The 20,453-nt window shown below is 40.2% G+C and overlaps 1 protein-coding gene across 6 annotated transcripts in view; it reads left to right on the forward strand.

The window, feature by feature from the left end:
* Window positions 1-20,453, forward strand: part of LOC109418319 (spectrin beta chain, non-erythrocytic 5) — a 289,495-nt gene that overhangs the window by 153,316 nt on the left and 115,726 nt on the right. For 3 of the 6 annotated variants that reach the window (XM_029864195.2, XM_029864223.2, XM_029864200.2), the window contains exon 1: window positions 6,018-6,335. The exons of the other annotated variants lie outside the window; for them this stretch is intronic. In XM_029864195.2, the coding sequence (XP_029720055.1) occupies window positions 6,287-6,335 (49 nt within the window). In that variant the 5' untranslated portion in view covers window positions 6,018-6,286. Of the gene's footprint in view, window positions 1-6,017; window positions 6,336-20,453 lie in introns of those variants that run through there. 6 annotated transcript variants of the gene reach the window in all.

The raw sequence follows: 20,453 nt of genomic DNA on the forward strand, positions 1-20,453 counted from the left end.
TTGTCCATACAAAAATTTTAAAATTTGTATGGAGCGTAGACTTTGGTCAAACCCCCCAAAAGTCTACGTGGTTTATGAACAGCCTCAAATACGTCAACAAAGTTGTAAATAAAAACGAATAGAAGAAGGAGAAATACAGTACATTGAAATCATATTCAATTGCAAATGAAGAGTAGAATTGTGGCAAAAGTAGTCCAGTTGAAGTGTGTTTTAAGTCAGTTTTTGTGAGAAGATATTTAGCCGAGGTGACGAAAAATGCAACATTGGTCAAAAGCCCGTTAATCAAAAGGGATTAAAAATTGAAAGCATGATAATTCAATTAATCCATATCCGCCCAGCGTCCTATTTATACGACAGATGCCCCGAACGCCCAGCGTCCTATAAATAGGACAATCCTTTTGGTGTGAATATCTCCAGAATTATGCAAAATTTTAGAATTATTTCTTCAGAGAAGATGTTCTCCACATTCATGTCTTGCTCATAGTGGACAACTGGTTCGCTAGGTGGCGTAAACGATGCTGCAAAGATTACATATAGTCACGATCTGTAAGCTTCACTTCCAATGCGAAAAATAATTATTTCCCTGGAATCTTGACAATGGTTATTAGTTCATTTCTTCGACAGAGTTGTTAATCAATACATACAAAAGTTGATGTATGTAATGTATGTTTGTATACTTGTATGTTTATATGTTTGTATATTTGTTTATTTGTATGTTTATATGTGTGTACGTACATATATATGTATGTATGTTCCAGCATAGCTCTGGAATGCGTCAAGAAATTTAAATCAAATTTGGCATACACATTTCTAAGAATGTGAAAGTTGTAGTACATAGGGGTTTTGGAAATCAAGATGGCAGCTTAGGTTCCAAGATGGAGGCCAAAACTCCACAATGTATGTTATTTACCGGCAATGCTGCTTCGGATACTATGCAATGTGGGCATCTATCGATCGGGCTTCATGAGTAGAGCTCAAAAATGAATATCTGACGCCATTTTGAAATCCAAGATGGTGAACCATATCCAAGATGGCGGCCACGGAATCGTAGTTTGAGCTATAATACCATGCAATATGGGTATCTATCGATCGGGCTTCATGAGTAGAATTCAAAAATGAATATCCAACGCCATTTTGAAATCCAAGATGGCGGGATATATCCAAGATGGCGGCCACGGAATGGTAGTTTGAGCTATGCAATATGGGTGGGTATCTACCGATCGGGCTTGATGACCAAAAGGGTAGAGGGTGAGGTAGAGAGTCCGGGTCGATGGTAGGGTAGCGGATAGGTAAACGATGATACAGACGGTTGGGTAGAGGGTTTGGATGCAGGATAGAGTAGATGGGGTAGAGTAGAAGGTTAGAGTCGGGAGTAGGGTAGAAGATAGGGAAGATGGTGAGCAGGGATGGTGAGTAGGGTTGAGGGTAGGGGAAAGGTAAGGTTAGAGAGTAGGGTAGACTGTAAGATTAAGCACAATATAGAGCGTATGGAGAAGGGTTACAGTAGAGGCTAGAGGGCACGGTAAAGGATAAGGCTGTGATTATGGTAGAGGATAGGTTATGATAGAGGGTTAGGATAGAGGGCAGAGAAGACAATAAGATCCAGGCTAGAGAATATGGTGAAGAATTGAGATGAGATTTGATGAGATGAGTTTTTTTTTCGAGATAACTTCAGGAATTCTTTCCGGGATTTCTTCAGGCATTTCTTTCTAGAATCTTTCCAGGTTTCCTCCCGAGATTCCTTCAGATATTACTTCTGGAATTGCTATACGGATTGCTCCGGGGTTATCTACAGGGATTTTTGCAGGGGTTGCTTTGGAAAATCCTGAATGGATTTTTCTAGTTATTCTTTTCTGCATTCCTTTAGGGATTCGTGCTATGATTCTTTAAAGGACTCCTCCTGAAACAACTATGAAAAATATAAATATCTACCGAGATTTTTTCAGGCAATCCTAGATCATAGAAACATTGCTATGGTTCTTGCAGGAATTCCTGCTCAGCTTCCAACCGGCATTTCTGTAATGCTTCCTCTAAGGATTCAATCAGGTATTTTTACAAGATATTCCTTAAGGGATAAATTCAGGGATTTCAGCCAGAATTACTTTAAAAAATTCTGAAAGGATTCTTACAGAAATTCTAGCCAGCATTCTTTCATGGATTTCTGCTGGAATTACTTCACAGATTCATCCTAGTATATTTTCAAAGTGTTATGTTGAAATATATTCAGAGAACCCTAGAGGAATTCTTTCAGGTATACGTACCGGGACCCTTGCTGGCTTTTTGGGAGTGTTTCAGGCATTCCTCTCGGGATTTATACAGCAATTCCTCCCGAGATTTCTTCTGTGATTATTTCAGGGATTCCTACCGACCTTTCAGCTGAGATTCCTCTCAGGATTCTACCAGATATGCCTCCCGGAATTCCTTCAGTAAATCCTCCCGGGATTCCTTCAGGAATTTGTACCGGGATTGTTTTGGAAAATCTTGAAAGTTTTTTTTTCAGGTGTTCTAGTCATCATTCCTTTAGGGTTTACTGCTGAAGTACCTTCAAAGATCTCTTCTGGGATTTCGTGAAGGATTCCTTCAAAGGTTCCTGCCAGGATTGAGTATCTTGCAGGATTCTTTTAGGTATTCCTGCCGGCGTTCCCCCAAATATTCTTCCCGTTTTTTTACATTCCTCCCTGGATTTCTTCAATTATTCTTTCAGGGAGTCCTACCGAGCTTCCAGCCGGAATACCTTCCGTTACTTCTTTAAGCATCCTATCAGGGATTCTGTGCGGGATTTCTTTTGTGACTTTTAAGGATTCTTTCCTTGTAAGTAAGAGGCAAATAGTGGAACAGGGTGAATGAGGCTTTTTGATGCTCTTAGATATCTTTAGTAAACAATGATGTTATCTGACAGTCATTTTCTAATTTTTCTTTAGTAGATGTCCTCTCTTTCACTAATTTATAGATGCATTGTATCTATACGGATCAGAATATAACGATAGTATACAATTTGTGCTTAAATAGAGTTTAAAAAAAATATCAGATGTCGAGGATCTACTTTGAAGGTATTTTTTGGAACTACACCATAGACTTCCATTTTTTTTGTGAAATCATGTTTGTTTTATTGAAACTTAACTATTCACAATTTTTTTTCATGAAAATAAGAATTGTAAGGCGTAAGTGGGTTAAATATAGTCTTCTCTTTTGACATACATTATCGTTATTATGTGGCTCATTAATGAAGCATAACATAAACTTGGTAGTTTGGGTTGATCTTCTTTTGAATTGGTTTTTTTAATTAAGAAAAATGTGTCGATTTTTTGATTTTATACCTAAGAGCACCTTTTTCTGAGCCACTATGCCACTATCATTTACTTGAAAGTGGGTTTTTGTCACTTTCATCCTTTTGCTTCTAACTCCCTCAATTTAAAGCTGAAAATTAAATGAAAATATAATATTTTTTTGCATACGTCAAAACATTAAGAAAATAAAAAAACCCGGATTAATCCACCTAGTGGTGATAGTGCCTTTCTCGTCGAATATGTACGCATGATCTTACCGTCGACGTGAGCATCCTGAATCCTATGAATAATTTATTTATAAAAGCAAGAATCCAAGCCATCATCGAGTTACTGATGGCACATATTTCGGGTGTTATGTTCAATGTATAGGCAGAGCTGAAAAATATCAGACCTCTTATTTGACTGCGTGACCACCTTTACTTTAACTGGAATATCATCAATACCAAGACGATAATAACAAGCTTAAATAAAAATTATTTCACAACCAAAAATCACTTTACAGTCTTCGATAAACTTTTTGGGTATGGGTTTGTTTCCTATCTACATTTGACCACTTCCGGCGGGACATCCAGAGCCGATTCCGGAACACCACCGGTAGTCTATGCTGTGATCTAAAGCTATTTTCCTGCTTACCGTTCTTCAGGTTATCGAAAAAGCTGCTATTTGATGTGTCGCATGCATGGGTTTGGTTCACTTTTATATTGGACCACTTCCGGCGGGACATCCGGAGCCGGTTCCGGAACACAACCGGTAATCTCCGCTAATCACAGCAGGCTATTTTCCTGCTAACCGTTCTTCAGGTTATCGGAAAAGCTGCAGTTTAATGTGTCGCATGCATGGGTTTGGTTCCCATCTACATTTGACCACTTCCGACGGGACACACGGAACCGATTCCGGAAAACTACTGGTTTTCCTAAATATAGTCTGATTCCATTTTATTGCTAACGCGTTCATCAGGTTATCTATAGAGACGCGATTTGATGTGTCGCATGCATGGGTTTGGTTCAATTTTATATTTAGCCAGTTCCGGCGGGGCACCCGGAACCGGTTCCGGAACACTACCAGTAGTCTCTGCTATTTTCCTGCTCACTGTTTATCAGGTTATCGAAAAAGCCGCTATTTGATGTGTCGCATGCATGGATTTGGCTCACTTTTATATTTGGCCACCTCCGGCGGGACATCCGGAACCGATTCCGGAATACTACTGGTTCAGATATGGACTGAGAGTATTTTCCTGCTTACCGTTCGTCAGGTTATCGAAAAAGCCGCGGTCTGATATGTCGCATGCATGGTTTTGTAGCATTTTCATATCTGGCCCCTCCCTGGGGTACCGATCCGGAACACCTAAATGGCCATATCTCCGGAACGGCTGAAACGATCCGAACCATTTTCAATAGGAAACAATGGGACCAGATTCTGCGTCGAATGAACCATCGGTCATAAAAATCGGTTGAGGTTTACTGCCAAAAAGTGATGTGAGTTTATTTTGTACACACACATACTCACACACACACATACACACACACACACACACACACACACACATACATACACACACAGACATCACCTCAATTCGTCAAGCTGAGTTGATTGGTATATGTGACTCGACCCTCCGGGCCTTCTATCAAAAAGTCATTTTTGGAGTGAACATATAGCCTTTCCAGTACACTTAGTGTACGAGAAAGGCAAAACATGAAAATGCGATACTCAGTTAGCTACCTACGTACCACGTATGTACCTAATGATAACGCGAATTGATAAGACCCATCAGTACAGGGTCCAATCCCAATGGGGGGTGCGAGTGCCTCGACTGCCAAATGATCGGTGATTTAAATATGTATCACTTTTGTTTTCGGTGAACTCGGACTCCGCTTTGTTGTTCAATCATTGAATGTGTGGGAAAACAAAACGCAGTCACAGTGTGGTGAGCAAGAAGGGCTTTGTCCCCCGTCTGTATACTGAATTGAACTGATTTGCACATGGAAATCGTATCATTCAGATCACTGTGGGTGATCTGCATGGTGACCGGTGGACATAATTTTCATTTCTATGCGACATTTCGACTTGTTTCATTATTATAAACTTTTTCTGACTGCCTTAAATCGTTAATGCTAGAAATTTTACCGAAACCAACTTTTGTTTGTTTGTTTGTTTGTATGTTTGTCAACACCTATGAAGCGTCCAAAAACGTTTTTCAAAGTTTTGAATCTGACCACTATTTGTATGAAAAGGTCCAAATGTTCGACAATTTTGACCACATCAAACACCCACAGTCCAGTTCCCGGTCCAGCAGCCGCCGTTGTCCGCCACCGCAACGGTATGGGTGACCACAGTTGTTGTTGTCGTCCGGGTGAACGTCTATCTGCGATATCATGTTTACGCATGGGGCCCGAACCAAAGAGACAGATAGATAAAGTTATATCCAAAACACCCAACTTGCTGTGGTTGATCATCGTTCTCGTATGCCGGTACGGTTAGTCCGCGTTGAACTCCGAACGAACCCAGTACGCGCTTGTTGTTCACCATCCGTATCTTGTGTACCATCGCCACTACGTAGCTAGTCTTACTCGTCCAGGTGCGAAAGTGCTAATGTGATAAAGCTTCCACGGCGGAGCGCCCGATGAAGCGTGAATTGTGACACCCGAGATCGTCTCCGCTCACTGCGGATTGTTTTCCTGAATACCTCAGGCTGGCTGTGACAAATACACCCAGACCCGGACAGACGACTGACAGGGAGATAGTGGTGCGATAAGCGGCGTTCGTGGTCGGACGTCCGCAGACTTGACCAAATGCGAATCACCACCGTTAGCAGTGCTTCCGATAAGTGTCGAACGAAAAGGTTGAACCTCGCAACGTGAGTTAGTGAATGTTGCAATTTTGAGGAGAAGCGCGCAAATATCTAGTGGTTCTGTGAATTGGCATAGTGGGATAAGTGTTATAAGTGAATCAGTGCAAAAACTCGTTACGCAATCGAAGCTAGTCGACAGTCCGGATTGAACATGTCGCTGTACAATCGATACAGTAGTAGATACAGTAACGGAAGATACGGTAAGGCGAGTCTCCAGTCCTAGTCCACAAAGTGAATCAAAACGGCAGATCTTATCAGTATCACACCATCGCGAACATTCCAGTGGAGAATTTTATCGCAACTTGCAGGCTATTTTTGGCAACCTACGTGTTCTTATCCCAGACTGCACGTTATATGGCACTGCAGAACACCCGTGCAAATTGTTCAGGGTGGCCTTATCTCTTCTAGCTCTGTTTACCTTTCACACCCAATCGGTTTCGATTTTGGAATTCCAAAGCATCGATTGTCCTTTGCTGCAACCGCATTCCCCCGAATGACCGCAGATAAAAATCTAATTTCATCATTATATGAGTTTTTTTTTTCGTTTATATGATCTGGATTAGACTGTTGCCGACTTTCAGAGTAGACCCCACCTTAAATCCAGAGCGTTAGTCACTCTAAATCAATTCAAGAATCCCGCGTATATCATAGGTATCGCTTTGATTTGGCTAATCTGTTGTTTAGAATCGTTGACGACAAACACTCCATTCTTCGCATTTACTCACGGCCAATATGATTCGATTAGATTGCACGTATTGGAATTTCTATCACGTTGTAGATTGGAATTTATCAAGGACTTTAACCCTTTCGTACACCACTGGCCAAGGGCGTAGCCAGCTTTTCGGTCAGGGGGGGGGGGTGCAAGTACCCTTAGTAAATATGTACCTATTAGCTTTTATAACTAAACGCAACACGATTAAATTGAATATAATAACATTATATTCTAAAAGGTTTATTAAACCCTTCAGCAGCCACGCTGTTGTATTTCGTACAATACGTTTAAAAAAAGCTCGCCTAATCGCGGTGACCAATTTCTGGAAGATATGGGATTTTTATTTACTCGTGCATTATTTTGCTCTGATTTGTTTGAAATTTCTGAACAGATCTCATGAGGAAATCCCATAGAAGAAATCCTAGATAAATTTCTGGAGGATTCCTTGAAGGAAATTCTGGAGAAATTCCTGGAGGAATTCTGGGCGGAATCCCTAGTAAAATTTCATAAGAAATCTCTTCAAAAATTCCTAGAGCAAATCTTAGAGAAATTTGTGAAGGAATCCTTGAAGGAATGCCTGTAGAAACTTCTGAGCAAATTCCTGGCGTATTTCCTGGAGAATTTCCTTGTGCAATTTTTTGGGTGAATTCTTGGAGCAATCCTTAGGAGAATTCCGGGAGAAATTGCTGGAGAAATTTCTGAAAAGAATTCCTTGAGAAATTCCAGGAGGATTTCCTGAAAGAACCTTTGGAGGAGTTTCTGGAGGATTCCCTGATGGAATCTCTGGGAATATCCCTCGAAAAATTCGTGGAGAATACCCTGAAGTATTACTTCCTGGAGGAATCTCTTGAGGAATGTCTGGAGGAATCCCTGAAAATTTATTGAAAGTATTCCTGGAGAATTTCCTGGAAGAATCTCTGAAGTAATCCCTAGAGGATTTCCAGGAAGAATTCTAGGATGAATTGCTGACATAATTCCTGAAGGATGCCAGGAGTATTCCGGAAGAAATTCCTGGAGTATTTCCTGGAGGTATTTCTGGAAAAGTTCCTGGGGAAATTCCCAGATAACATCCCGGAGGAATAAATGGAGGAGTTCCTAGTGGTATTCCTGTGGAAATTTCTGGAGGAATCTCTAGAGGAATTCTTGAAATAATTACTGGATGAATATCTAGAGGAATCTCCAGAAGAATTCTGAGAGATTTCTGTTCCTATTTCTGATATTTTTCTATTTATGACTGAATCCCTGGCGGAATTGCTGGTGGAGTTCCTGGAGAAATTCTCGAAGAAATTCCTGAAGGAATCCCTGGGGGTTTCCTTGAAGAAATTTGTGAAGAAATCCCTGAGGAATCTTTGGAGGAATCCCTGGTGGAATACCTGGAGGAATCCCTGAAAAATTTCTGAAGGTATTCCTGGAGAAAATTCTAGAAGAATTTCTGAAGAAATCCCTTAAGAATTTCCTGAAAGAATCTTTGGAGAAACTTCTATAGGATTTCCTGACGGAATCTTCAAATAATTTCCTGAAGAGATTTTTCATGGAGAAATCTCTGGAGGAATCACTTAAGCAATTCCTAATGGAGATCTCGGGAGAAATGCCAGGAGAAATACCTAGAGGAATTGCTGACATAATTTCTGAAAGATGTTCAGGAGCAATTCCTGGAGAAATTCCTAAAGAAATTCCTGGGGTTATTCCAGGAGAAATTCCTGGATAAAATCCTGGAGGAATACCTAAAGGAATTACTAGAGGTATTTCTTTGAGAATTTCTGGAGGAATCTTAAGATATATTTTTGGAAGAATTATTGGATGAATTTCTAGAGAAATCCTGGGAAATTTCTATTCTATTATTTTTCTATCTCTGAAAAAATCCCTTGAGAAAATCGTATAGAAATTCCTAGCGGAATTTCTGGAGAAATTCTAGGATAAATCCTCGAAGTAATTCCTGAAGAAATCCTTGGTGGAATCCTAGAAGAAGTTTGTTAAGAAGTCCCCCGGGGAATCCCTGAAAAAATACTGATGGTATTCCTCCAGCAATTTCCTGGAAGGATTTCTGAAGAAATCCCTAGAGGATTTCCTGCAGGAATCTTCTTAGGATTTCCTTAAGGAATCCCTGAAAACTTTTTAAGGGTATTCCTGGAGAATTTCCTGGAAGAATTTCTGGAAAAAATCACCAGAAGATTTTGTGGAAAAATTCCTAGAGAAATTGTTGACATAATTTCTGAAGGATGTCCAGGAGCAATTCCTGGATCGATTCCTAGAGAAATTGCTGGAGGAATTCCTGAAGAAATTCTTGGGGTAATTCCTGGAAAATTTCCTGGAATAGTTCTTGAAGAAATTCCTTGATAAAATCCTGGAGGAATGCCTGGAGGAATTGCTAGAGGTTCTTCGTTGGGAATTGCTGGCAGAATCCTGGAAGGAATTTCAGGAGGAATCTCAGTAGGAATTCCTTCAACAATTTCTGGATGAATGTCTGGGGGAATCTCCAGAGGAGCTCTGGGAGAAATTTCTGAAGAAATCCCCTGAGAAATTCCCGGAGGGATTTCTGGAGAAATCTCTGGAGGAATTCCTGGAGAAATCCCCGATCGAATTTCTGAAGAAATCCCTGGAAAAATAACTAAAAAAGTTCCTGGAGAAGTTTTTAGTGCAATTCCTGGAGGAATGCGTGTAGCAATCCCTGGAGGAAATACTGGAAGACTTCTTGGCGGAATTTCTGGAAAAAATCCAGAAGGTATTGCTAGAAAAAAAATCCTGGAAGATTTCTGATGGAATTCCTGAAGGATTTCCTGGAGTAATTCCTAGAGGAATTCCTGAAGAAATTCGTGGATGAATCTCTTAGGGAATTCGTATAGGAATACCAGAAATAATTCCTGAAGAAATCGCAGATGGAATTCTTTAACAAATTCGGGTGGGATCCATAGAAGAGTTTATGAAGAAACTCCAGAAGGAATCCCGGAAGCAATTTCAAAAGGAATTACTAAGGGAATCCCTTAGCAGTTCCTGTAGGAATTACTGAATCAATTCCTGGAAAAGTTCCTTAAAAATACTAGAAGGAATTGCTGGAGGAACCCTAAAAATAGTTCCTGGAGGATGTTTTAAAATAAGTTGCTCCAGAGAGAATCACAGAAGGAAGTCCCGAGATAAGCCCTGCAGAAATTCTTGGAGGAATCCCTGGAGGATATCCTAGAAGAATGCTCGTAGATATTAACGGATGAATCTCTAGAAATACTCCTGGAGAAATCTCTAGAAGGCTGGAGGAATTTCTGGAGAAATCTCTATACGCATTACTGAATTAATCCTTGGATGAATTTTTAGGGGAATCACTGCAACAATTCTCAGAGGATCCCTGGAATAATTCTTAGAGGAATCTCTGAAGAAATTCATGGAGGAATCCCAGGAGAAATCCTGGAAGCAATTCCTAGAGGCATTCCTTAGGGAATTCCAAAACAGTTCCTGGAGGAAGCATTGTATTAATTTTTAGAAGAGTTCCTGAAAGAATTCCAAGAAGAACTCCTGAAGGAATTTCCCGGAAGCAATCCCATGAGGAATTCCTTTGGGAAATCCCAGGAAAGCTTTCTTAACAAATTCCTGGAAGAATTTCTGTAGAAAAAAAAGGAAGGCATCCATGTCTGCAATAATTTTTGGACGAATTACAGTTGGAATCTTTGGACGGACTCCCAAAAGAGTGTTTAGTACAATGATTTAAGGAACTCCTGGAAATTCCTGGAGGAATCATCGAAAAAAGCACTGGAACAATCACTTTAGCAACTTCTAAAGATATTCCAGGAGAAATTTCCGGAGGAATGGCTGGGGAAACTCTTAGAGGAATTCTTGAAAAACTCTCTGGAGCAATCCATGCTAGAATCACTGAAGGAAGCTATGGAAAATTCCTGAAGGAATTCATCGATGTATCCTTGCAGAAGTATCTGTAAAACAATCTGAAGGAATCGTGCGAGGAATTCTTGAATTCTTGGAACAAACCCTGAAAAAAAAACTATCTGAATCTTGCAAGATGTCCATGGAAGAATTCACGAAAGAGAAACTCCTGGACATGTTCCTTGAGGAATTTCTGAAAGAATCCCTGGAGAAGATCCTGAATAAATTCCCAAAGGAATTTCTGGAGATGTCTTTGAAAGAATTTGTAAAGAAATCTCAGGTATTATGTATTCTCTTAGCATGACGTTTGTTTGAATTGAATACAAGTGAAAATTCGTGTAGCAGTGGCACATACAGGGGGTAGACAAAATGATCGGGACAGGCAAAGTTTTCACTTTTCAAAAAATGGTTGATAGTTGATAAACTAGTGTGTATCAATGGTCAAAATTTGGGAAAGATTGGGCTATTCTACATGAAGTTAGAAAGATTCTAGAAAATGTCATAATTATCCGATAGCCAACTTTGAACTGTTACATCTCCGGATTCATTGAGCCAAATGCAATGAAATTATGAGCGTGTATGACTTATATAATAAGCTTCCAAATACTTTTGACATTACCTAAAATTGTTAACACGGAAGAAAATTATAGCGTTAAGACTATTTTTCTGATATAACATCAAATTATCGAAATTTTCATCATCGCTTCAAAATTCGAAGTGGTAATTATTGGTAAATTCCCTCTAGCTGACATCTATATGCATATGTTTTGAGAGGAAGTAACAAAATAATCGGCAATAAATTAAAAAAGTATTGGGAAGCATATTAAAATTAGACCAATTTACTAAAAAAATCATAAAATAAATGAAATTGCTGTTATTTTTTTCCTTATTAATAATTTCAAGTTTAGTCAAACTTTTTTCAAAGCTCATTATATGAGTCATAAACGCTCAAAATTTCTTTGCATTCGGATCATTGAATCCGGAGACATAACAGTTCAAAGTTGGCTATCAAATAATTTTAACTTCTTCTAGAATTTTCATAACTTCATGTAGAATAGCCCGATCTTTCCCAAATTTTGACCATTGATACACAACTAGTTGATCAACTTCCAGTAAAAATTTTTTGATTTTTTGATGCATTTTTCAAAATGTTACAGCTATTTTACCACTTTTTTAACAACTGAAATTTTTGCCTGTCCCGATCATTTTGTCTGCCTGTCCCTGTAACTGCACTCTATAGCAGCATATAATTCTACAAAGTTTTTCCCTACCGGAAATTGGGCATGTTGTTTTTGTATTCCATGAATAAACATCACAAAATTGATCCATTCACTCAAGCTTGTGATTCCGTTAAATTCTACGATAAGATTGAAGTGGATCTCTTGGAGAAACACTTGGCGAAATTTCCTGTGATTCTCAAGAAAAAAAGATTTGATAATTGTGGATAAAAACCTCAATTATTAAAATAGTCTAGAGAATAGTTTTTTTTTATATTTTTTTTCTGGAACTCTTGAATTATTCATAATCTTTGAGTCGGCTCGAATTAAAAAAAAATCTGGCGGCTTAAGATGTTCGTATTCCCCCGTGCCCCCCCCCCTGCCCCCCTCTGGCTACGCCCTTGCTACTGGCATTTCTAAGATGTTCGTATTCCTCCTGCAAATTGTTTTACGATGTTTATTTTTTTCGGGCGGCCGATGAATGTGACGGAATGCAATTTGCAAAAGTCTCTATCCAACGTAATCCGTACGCTCTCGATTAGATAAGTTTTGGGGGAAAACGTCGCGTCGTCGAGCAAGATTGAGTATCTAAACTCCTAGTAAGACGTTTGACCTCGAAAACGTTCCAAAGCAGACTTGAGTTTGGAGTTTCCGGTGATAACGATCCACCTGAAAGGATTATCCATTCACTACCTAGGCTGGAACACTGGAGACAACCAGTCTGCAGCAGGTATTTGGATTAGAAGCATTATCCTACACAACACGCTTAGCGTCACTTCAGAAGTGTAGATTTTGGCACGGTTGCCCGAACTTTTGGACGGTTTGGTAACTTTCACTATCAGGTATCAGAAGGCCGGCTCCAGAGGCACGTTATCCTCCATTTGGGACATTTGTGCCATCGCCAAAATAATAGCCTATTTCATCATCTACCTGAGGGAAAAGGAAGGAAATAAGGATAAAGATGGGGATAAGGACAGGTAGGGAAATAGCATAATCGTACCACAATGGGTTCAAACAGCGCCCTGAAAAGGGCACTGTAATAACGCATAAAGCGTAAGGGAGCCTATAGCTCTTTACCACAGCGGATTAAGAACAACAGAATATCGTGAATATTCAGGTCTCTGGAGTCAGTTTCACTTAATAAGTGTTTTCCGAATACTCGGAAACGCAGTTGCGCAGAAACTGGACAGTTACATATCAAATGATACGAAGTTCCATAATCGGATTCACAGCTAGCACATACAAATGAATCAGCTTGCTGAATATTCCCCATATGATAGCTGAGTTGGCAGTGGCCAGTCAATGCTTTGACCAGAATGCTGCAATTCTGCTTTGACAGATTTGTAAGATACTTCGCCACCCTTGGAGATGGCTCAGTACAATACTATTGGGTTTGACGACATGACTCCAAACTGTTCCAGTATTGTCTGTGTTGAGTAGCAGCCCAGGTGTGAATCTGAAGCTTTACCCAACACTTCGATATCGGAATAGCTGGCTCAGGGCCAATGAAGTCATGTGATGCTCCAGTGCGAGCTAACTCATCTGCCAATTCATTTCCAGCGATGGAAGAATGACCAGGCACCCATACAAGGTGAACAGCGTTTGCTGAATTCAGCTCCTCGATTTGAGTTCGACAAGCGATAACTATCTTCGACCTGGAGTTGGCCGAAGAAAGTGCTTTAATAGCAGCCTGGCTATCTGAACAGAAGTATATGTATTACTTTGCTCATTACGTGCTGCTGAAGTGCTGATTGCACTCCGCACATAAGCGCAAAGATTTCGGCCTGAAAAACGGTGCAGTGTCTACCAAGTGAGTAAGACTGATGCAGCCTTAGCTCACGAAAATAAACACCAGCACCTGCTCGACCTTCGAGAAGGGAGCCATCAGTGTAACATACGATGCCGTCTGAAATACTTCTCTCCAGATAGCCATATGTCCACTCATCCCGGGAAGGGAATTTCGTGGAAAATGTCCTAAATGGGAAATTACAAGCAATTGTAAGATCACTTGGAGCAAGGACAATGTTGTCCCAATTCACCAAAAGTGGAAACAACGAGGTGTGTGTTGATGTGCGGTTCACAGGAGTTTCCTCTAGTAGACCGAGTACCCGTAACGGGTAAGTGCAAGAAAGTGCTTCTTGTTTGAGATGAATGTGTAGTGGAGCAACGTCAAAGAGAACTTGGAGCGCTGCCGTGGGAGTTGAAGAGATCGCTCCAGACATCGCCATTAAGCACATCCTTTGGAGATGGCCTAACTTTGATTGGACCGTTCTCATTTCGCCCTTTTGCCACCACACAAGACATCCATAGGCCAATATTGGCCGAACAACAGTTGTGTAGATCCATTTGATATACTTGGGTTTAAGACCCCAAGTTGTACCAATGGTTCGTCGGCATTGCCCGAAGGCCATACAAGCTTTCTTGATTCTGAACTCAATGAGAGGTGTCCAGGAAAGCTTGGAATCAAGAATGACTCCAACGCACTTTACCTGTTCAGTCAAATCGATTTCAGGATCAAAGAGACGCAAAGGTCGAACGCCATTACGGTTTCGCCTTTCCGTAAAAAGAACAATAGATGTTTTACTCGGATTAACCATATTTGCGACACCAACCCTCAACTACCTGAAGGGCGCTTTGCATCAGGTCGAAAAGGGTGCTGATGCACATACCAACTAACAATGTTAGGTAGTCGTCGGCAAAACCATAACTAGGAAAACCGCTATTATTGAGTTGCCTCAATAGCGTATCTGCTACGAGATTTCACAAAAGCGGTGACAAGACTTCCCCTTGAGGGCATCCACAAACACTCAATTTCCCAATCCCTGCTAGACGCAATGTCGAGAAGAGATATCGGTTTTTGACTCCGTGCGGCTTCCATCGAAAGGCACATTGTCAAAGGCACCCTCGATATCTAAGAAAACACCCAAACAAGATTGCTTTTGAGAGAATGCTTTCTCGATGTCGTAAACAACCTTGTGTAAAAGAGTCACAGTGGACTTACCAGATTGGTAGACATGTTGGTTCACATGAAGAGGCACGTTGGCCAGATGAACATCACGGATATGATGATCCACAATGCGTTCTAAGCATTTAAGAAGAAAAGAGGTCAAACTGATAGGTCTGAAACTCTTTGCTTCTTCATACGACGCACGACCCACTTTCGGGATAAACTTCACAGTAATATCCCGCCAGGATTTGGGAATATACCCTGTAGCAAAACTGCACACATGTATTTTTTTCAAAACATGTTTGAAACGATCAAATCCCTTCTGAAGCAAAATAGGATAAATCCCATCTGCCCCAGGAGATTTGAAAGGAGCAAAGCTGTTAAGTGCCCACTCAATCGATTCTATAGTTACAATACTCCGAGCCAAAGCCAGGGAATCGTAACTACAAGAAAAGACATCAGGTTCATCCGAAGATGTAAGTGTGTGCTGAATAAGCATTCCAGAACTTCCTCATCAGAAGAAATCAGATCGCCATTTGGCAAACGAAGTTCGTTCACTTGTAAATCCTTAGATTTCGCAAGGACTTTATTTAACCGACTGACTTCACTCAAACTGGAAACATTTGTACAAAGGTTTTTCCAGCCGGATCGTTCAGCAGACCGAAGAGCTTTCTGGTAGGCCTTGCGAGCCGACCTGAAAGCCTCCGATCCAGCCGAACGTCGTCTGTTCCAACTCTTTCTACATTGTTTCCTGAGCTTCGCCAGATCGGAGTTCCACCAAGGGGTTCCTCTTGTGGTCTTCACAGACCGTAGAGGGCATGCTTCTTCAAAAGCTTCCAAAATGAAGGTCGTTGTGGTATCAACGTCATCATCTAAATCACTTGGAGTGCCAATGGATGGTGAGTATCCATGAAATTTGGCCGCAACCAAATCAGTAAAAAGATCCCAGTTTGTTGACCGGGAATTCCTGAAACGCAATGTTTGCGAAGTAACATTTAAAAGTTCAAAAAAGATGTAGCGATGGTCAGATAAAGATTCTTCATCTGACACGTGCCATTTGGTCAGCTCGTGACTAATTCTACTAGAGCAAAGCGTTATGTCTAACACTTCCTCTCTAGCAGATACCATGAAGGTTGTCATGCTGTGCAGTGAAGCGACATTTGACAGTAAACATCAAATTGATTCGTAACCGTCGTAATCATCGAATTGATTTGTAAGTCATGTATAGTCATATGATCGTTCGTAGCTATCGCTAGAACCAAAAACAGGTTAAAAAAACGTTTCCTTTCTTCAAAACTTTTACAGCACAGTGTCTGTCTATCAGATAACGCCTACGAGTTATGCAATCATGCGAACTTCGTCGCACATTTTCAGAATAATAAAACACACAATTCTATCCCATTACGAGTGGCATCCACGCACCAATGTGTGAACCCTCCGCCAACCAACCACATCCGCATGAATTTGTGCAGACGCAGAGGTAAATTTGGTCTGATATGAATACAAACGAGTGCGATCCTTCCCCTTTCCCACATTGACCTGCAACCTGACGTGGCAGGCGCCATTGTCGCCTAAAAATAGAAGATCACCAACGCTCACATACTGAAGATGCCTGCTTAGTGCCGGGCAGGTATCTCGTCGGTTCCTTGTGTGAGTGTAACTGGTCTGGCGATACTGGAGTAGCATATACGAGCGGTCAATTTGGCTCCCAAGCTCAAGCTCACTCATCTCCAGTAGATCTACAAATTCGACTAAAACCTCAACTGCGTCACTGATAGCAAAAGGTTCAGTCAACAGACTTATCTGAATATGTTAACACGCTTCAGAGTTATACGTACAAAGCTGTAAGGTTAACTTTACAGGACAGCGCCACAAAAAAAAAATAATTTAATTCGTACACCTGAGATGAACCGTTACAAACACGTTATCTCCGCTAGCTGCTGCTGTGAATAAAGAAGTTGTTTGTTGACAAAGCTCGATTTCATTACCTCCCTAGATGACTGTGGCTGAGTAATCAAGGTTGTTTGTCCAAACACAAACCGAGAGTGCTACTCTCAGTGAAGGTCACACAGGCCCATATCATGACGCAGAAGGTGCCATATAGGTAAACAGATATTTTGTGCATCATTAGTTACTTGAGAAAAAGTTTACGACCGCTCAACCGGTAGGTACGTGACTAGATGACTAGGGTAATTAGGAACTGTTTGAATGCTGTTGACTGCAAATCGGTAGAAATCCCATACAGTCGCTTCTTATTTGATTTCGAGCTGATTTTATGTATACATTATATACTATACATCTATATACATGTATATAGATTATAATCTTTGCTTTGAGATGAATAAGTAAAACAATCAGCATTGGACCATCGTCGCTTGCTTTGAAGCTTCTTTCAAAACATTTGCTCTGATTATCTTTCTTGGCTGTGCAATCTTTGCAATCCCGTTTGCAATAATACGGCATCTAATTACTACCGCAATTACTTAGCTATAATCCGTGGTCCATGGTGTAGGTAGGAACACATGCAGGTGATTATTGCTCGCTTATCTGCGAGGACAAATCTAGCCTTTTCATAATAGTGTTAAATAATAACAGTAAAATCGTACGAACTAATCTTGTCTGAGTGTGTGGTCCAATGCTCCATGTCGGGTAATCATCTCAATAATACGAATTTCATGTTTACATCCGTATTATGAATTAAGACAACACAACATTGATGAACTGCAGGTGAGAGTGAAGAAATTAATTTCGGTTCATCCGAACAACGCGGTATGCACTTTCCCATAAACGAGTGCACCGATGAACTGAATTCATCGCGGTCCGAGAATTTTGACACTAGAGCGAGGCCATTCCCAACCAGAATTGTTCAATTCTGATTGGAAACTGTGCACTTCTGATTGGAAGCGGCCTCGCTCTAGTGTCAAAATTCTCGGACCGCGATGAATTCAAATCATCGGTGCACTCGTCTATTGGTGAACCGAATTCACTCGGTCCGAGAATTTTGACATTAGAACGGAATAATTTCCAATCAGAAGCATTCCACTCTAGTGTCAAAATTCTCGGATCGAGTGAATTCCATTCATCGGTGGATAAGTCAAGTTTTACTCGTTTGAGTTTTGAGCGAGACCGTATAGTCTAGGTGGCAATGTGAACGCTTCAAATTAGTGAACCATATCATTCGTCACAGCGTGGACTGAACCACACCGGTGAATTAAATTCGCTGGATTCGAGAATTTTGACACTAGGGCAGGGTCGTTTCCCACCAGAGTCTTCCACATTCTATTTAATTTAAAAAAAAATTGGATCGAGTGAATTCGGTTTACCGGTCCATGGACTTTTTCATTGATGAACCTAATTCACTGGGTTCGAGAATTGTTTCACTAAATCGGTACCATTTCCAATCAGTATCATCCAATTCTGAGATTGGAAATGACCCTGCTCTAGCGTCAAAACTCTAAGATCGAGTGAATTCTGTTCATAGGTTGATAAGTCCATGGACTTATCCACCGATGAACCGAATTCACTCGGTCTTTTGACATTAGAGTGGAACCATTTCTAATCAGAATTTGTCCAATTCCCCGTTCCAGTGTCAAATTTCTCGGACCGAGTGAATTATGTTCATCGGTGGATAAGTCCATAGGCTCAGTACATTCATTCGACTCGAAAATTTTGAGCGGGACCATTTCCAATAAGAAAAGGGAGATTCCTTCTGAAAGAAGTACAAATGTCTCAAATGTCGAAATTCTCGAGTGGAATTAATGCAGTTTACATGTGAATAAATCCATTCTTGAATTGTAAACAAACCATACACAGCTCAACTGTCTAAAATTGTGTATAAGCTGAACTTTTGAGACAAAACCAAACTTTTTTATGGAAATTTTTGAAAAAAAAAACATTAAAAAAGTTATTATCGGTTTGCAGAAAGAGAGAATCCAACCTTATCGAACATTCCACATGCACTCTTCGCCCGTTCAGCGGTAAACCAGTTACAGTTTTTCGCACTGCCGTGGGTATTTGCACAGTGTGTGGCCCTCCTTATCTCTGCCTAGGTAGAATCGTGCCGATCTGTGGATTAAAATCCACTTCCATGTCGTAGGTACCCGAGGACGGACGCCGGCCGATGGTGACGCCAAATGACAAACATCATCGTGGCGCGGTGGTTTGCGTCAGCAGTTGACTTTTACAAAGTAGCATGGCTGCTTGGGCTTGGGCCAATGAGGCTAGTGAGGCTAGATTGGTGAGAAATTTTCTGCGAAAGCGTACATAGGTAATCAGATTCCTCATTAACGGAAATGGTGAGCAATCTCTGAGGTAGTTCGTGATGTTGAAATGCAGCGTGAAGTGGTGACATTTCCAATATTAATTTGCTGGTGATTTATCTACATCTTGTAGATAGAAAAAGACTTTCCCTTTTTCGTAACACTTACAGAAACAATATCTCAAATTTCCTTTCAAAATATTGATTGTTCGGTAATAAAGGTTCTTAGAACTATGATCAAATCAAAATAAAATATGGTTCTCAGAATCTCCTTAAAACTAATTGGTCATTAAAAGGTTTGGAATTAAAATTATTTCGAATCCAAGTAAAATCGTTTTAAAAACACTTTGAGAAGATCCTTAAAGCTACAAAAAAACCAAAATAACATAATTTTGGCTTTATCATAAATCTCAATACTAAAATAAAACAAAATGATCTTGGCTTAAAACCACTCTAAAACTAATTGGACTTATATGATCACTTCAATCGAAAAGCAATCCTACTCCAATCTAAGTCCAATCTTAATCCAATCCAAATAAATCAATAAAAACAATCCAAATCCAATCCAAACGCAATCCAAATTCAATCCACACCCAATCTAAATCTAATTCAAATCCAATCTAAATGCAATCCAAATGCATCCAAATCAAATTCAAATCCATTTCAAATGCAATCCAAATCCAATCCAAATTCAATCCAAATCCAATCCAAATCCAATCCAATCCAAATCCAATCCAAATCCAATCCAAATCCAATCCAAATCCAATCCAAATCCAATCCAAATCCTATCCAAATCCAATCCAAATCTAATCCAAATCCAATCCAAATCAAATCCAAATCCAATCCAAATCCAATTCAAATCCAATCCAAATCCAATCCAAATCCAATCCAAATCCAATCCAAATCCAATCCAAATCTAATCCAAATCCAATCCAAATCCAATCCAAATCCAATCCAAATCCAATCCAAATCCAATCCAAATCCAATCCAAATCCAATCCAAATCCAATCCAAATCCAATCCAAATCCAATCCAAATCCAATCTAAATCCAATCCAAATCCAATCCAAATCCAATCCAATCCAAATCCAATCCACTCTAAACCAAATCCACTCTAAACCAAATCCAATCCAAATCCAATCTAAATCCAATCCAAATCCAATCCAAATCCAATCCAAATCCAATCCAAATCCAATCCAAATCCAATCCAAATCCAATCCAAATCCAATCCAAATCCAATCCAAATCTAATCCAAATCCAATCCAAATCCAATCCAAATCCAATCCAAATCCAATCCAAATCCAATCCAAATCCAATCC

Source organism: Aedes albopictus, chromosome 3, assembly GCF_035046485.1.
Source record: "Aedes albopictus strain Foshan chromosome 3, AalbF5, whole genome shotgun sequence".
NCBI classification, from domain to species: domain Eukaryota; kingdom Metazoa; phylum Arthropoda; class Insecta; order Diptera; family Culicidae; genus Aedes; species Aedes albopictus.